Raw genomic sequence first — 2,902 nt, 5'->3', positions numbered from 1 at the left:
GGGCACAGTGAGCGCAACGACTCCATCCTCGTCGCCCACCCAGTCAGCCCTGCTGGGGATAAAATAGGGCTCAGCAACCACGGCAAGTTGCGTGGACCACTCGGCCATGCTCTGTACAAGCAGGTCCTGGGCCCTGGCGCAATGGTTAAGATTAACCTGTAGGACCTTGAGAGCCATTATTGTTGCCGGCTTCCTCCGTCTCCATGGCAACCTCTGCTGACGCCTGTTGTGCTGGTTGTGGCTGGCTTACATTTGTTCTTCGGGAGATCTTGGGGGCTGGTGCGGAGCAACCCTTACCACCCAGTCTATGGTCCGCCGGTCTCTTGGCCGCAGCACAGATGGTGCAATGCGGGTTTGCCGTGCACTCTTTAAATTTGTGGCCGTCCACCCCGCATCGGAAGCATTGGTTGCTTCTGTCGACGTCCGCACTGCACTGCGCTCTTACGTGCCCCTTCTGGAGGCAGCGATAACAGCGCAGTGGTCGAGGCTCGAGCAACTTCACGCTAGCCGCCACCCAAGACAGGGTTAGACGACCCGCTGCGACAACCCTCTTCGCCGTTGCAACCGGACATTCAATCCAGGCGTGTCCCACCCCGAATCTGTCTTGGACTACACCGGCGCACCGGAGGCTTTCCTTCGTGCAGCTCCCCGCTTCGGCTACAGCAACTAGTATTTCCTCGACGGTGGCTGAATCGTCCAGGCCCGACACTTTGATCTCGATGGTCTTGGCCGGTCTGGAGACGCGGACCAGACTTCCATCGAAGACCTGGGTCAGCCTCTCCGCTAGCGCGTCAGCCTGCGGGCCGTTTTCCGAGCCCATAACTTCGAATCTCCGCGCACCAGTGGCGCACACCCGGAACCGTACGCCGGTCGTGATGCCAATATCCTGCAGCCTTATCTTGCTTTTGGCCTCCGCGATGACAGAATCATACGTGAGACCTTTTGCAGTACCCTCCGGCGTTATGGTCACTACAACCGCGGCGGTTTTCGGTTCGCTGACCGTTGGCGTTCGTGGCGCTCTCTGCCTCTGGGTGTTGGTAAAGACCCGAGTTCGGTCCGCCTTTTTCCTTCCTCTAAGCCCTTTTTTTACAACCTCGCTCCACGGCAGTTCTTTAGGCTGCTGCTGTATCGCAGGCTCTGCCGCCAACGGTTGGGGCTGGGGCTGAGGCTCCGTCGTCTTAGCCTTAGCCTTAGCCTTAGATGGCCTATTCGGGGCTTTCCCTGCGGCTTTGCCCGGGGCTTTGCCCGAGGCACTGCCCGAGGCTTGCCCGCTCGTTCCTGGACTTGGGCCTTCCGGTGCGCGCTGGTCCACAGGCTCGGGTCTGTTGTCCGCCGCAAGCGGGGGGCGGATGCGCTTCTCCGGCAAAAGCCGGTCCTCCAGCGCCTCGAACCTAGCGTTCACCATCGTGCCCACTTGGCACAGGATGGTGCGCACAAGGTCCTCATTTTCATTCCTCTGCGGTTCCGGCCTCGCAATAGGTGCAGTGAGTCGTTCCTTCATTTCCGTGACCTCCTTTCGGAGCTGCGCCACCTCGGCCTGCAGGCGAGCATTGGCCGCCTGTAGGCCCTTGGTCTCCTCGGAAACGCTCCTGCTATGTAGAACTTTGGCTGTTTTGGAGATTTCTTCGGCTGCGTCCTTCAGGGCCTTAATGTAGCCTCCTTTTAGATTTTTAGATGTGGAGGCCACTTTCTTGATAACCTCTACGTTATCTTTAATAATTTGGCTCAGGGAGCCGGCCGCCTGAAAATCCTCGCCTTCCTCATCAGAGAGCATCCTCGAAAGCATACGAGCTCGGGCTCTTGTCCGCGTCGCGATAGATGCTGCAGGCGCTTCTGCCTCAGCCCGACTTTGGTTCCCCTCTAGTTGCTCGGCATCGATGATCAGGTGTTTGGCTTTCGCCAGACCTGCATATGTGCGGGTGCTGGGCGGTCGACCCCTCCTCTTCCTGACCACGGGACTACCCTGGCGACTGCTTTCCGACATCGAAGCCGAGTGATCACTCGGCATCCGCTCCGCGTCCAGGTCCATGCCCATTTCCCTCCCTCGTCCATCGTGGGCTTCCAGCCCACTACCAGTCGTCGTATCCATATCGCGTGCATCTTTATCCATGTTACTCGCCGAAGTCGTCGTGTACTCACAGCAGGTTTTGGCCCCCCCAGAGTACGAGGGCCGGCCAGAGGTCGTTCTGACAGGATTTGCCAAGATGACCTCTGGGAGGGATTCTCCACCGGATGAACCAGTGGTACCCTCCTGGGGTACTGAACTATTTAAACTTGCCATTCATACTAGTCCAGTGTTCTCGGACACCGGAAACCGCCTTTTCAATACAGGGTGAGGTCCCCTAGCCCTGACGCGCAACCTTAGAGGCTGCCATCCTCCGACCTTGGTCCGCTGCATTTTATCGTGTTGCCTCACGCTGCCGACCTCTGCCCTGACCTTTGCCCAGCAGGAGACCGAAAACGGTCGACCATGCCGCGCCCTCGACGTTTTAGCCCGACAGGGTGGCCGAATTGACCGACCCTGCCGCGCCGCTGCCTTGAAGGCACGCCAACCCACGACCCAAAGGGTCAGCTGGTGTCTTCCGTGGGCCCGTCCGGTATGAGAGGCCCTACCCGGCATGGCCCCACAGGTGACACCCCAACACCAGCACGACGGCACCAAAGTGCGCGCTGTGCCCAGCACCGTCCAAAATGGACGTGCTTGGGCCCCGACCTAAGCTCTACGCTAACCGTAGGACTCGGTGAGGCCCCTTAGTATCCGCGGGCCTTCCCGGTATGGGAAGCCCTACCCGGTATAGCCCCGCGGACACCGTCCCCCCCCCTAGCCAGTTGTTAGCCTCCCTAAAGTCGTTCGGGAGTTTCCAGGGTGCACCACGAGGAGGTCACTGGCCGTCGCACCCCA

At 59.7% G+C, this 2,902-nt stretch overlaps 1 protein-coding gene across 1 annotated transcript; it reads right to left on the bottom strand.

The window, feature by feature from the left end:
- Nucleotides 1-246: 246 nt before the first annotated feature.
- LOC123721592 lies at nucleotides 247-2,281 on the bottom strand. Its single transcript, XM_045680711.1, has 2 exons — nucleotides 446-2,281; nucleotides 247-366 (listed from the first exon to the last, which is right to left on the bottom strand). Exons 1-2 carry the CDS (start codon nucleotides 2,279-2,281, stop codon nucleotides 247-249), a joined length of 1,956 nt encoding a protein of 651 aa, XP_045536667.1.
- Between the last annotated feature and the right edge of the window lie 621 nt (nucleotides 2,282-2,902).

Source organism: Papilio machaon, chromosome 13 (assembly GCF_912999745.1).
Source record: "Papilio machaon chromosome 13, ilPapMach1.1, whole genome shotgun sequence".
NCBI classification, from domain to species: domain Eukaryota; kingdom Metazoa; phylum Arthropoda; class Insecta; order Lepidoptera; family Papilionidae; genus Papilio; species Papilio machaon.
Note: the sequence above shows the minus strand (reverse complement) of the source record. Positions and strands in the feature narration are given on the sequence as shown.

Coding starts and splice junctions, on each gene's coding strand:
- LOC123721592 (XM_045680711.1), bottom strand. CDS start 2,281: ATGGCAAGTTTAAATAGTTCAGTACCCCAGGAGGGTACCACTGGTTCA. Junction 367..445: donor GCTGCCTCCAGAAGGGGCAC/GTAAGAGCGCAG, acceptor ACAAATTTAAAG/AGTGCACGGCAAACCCGCAT.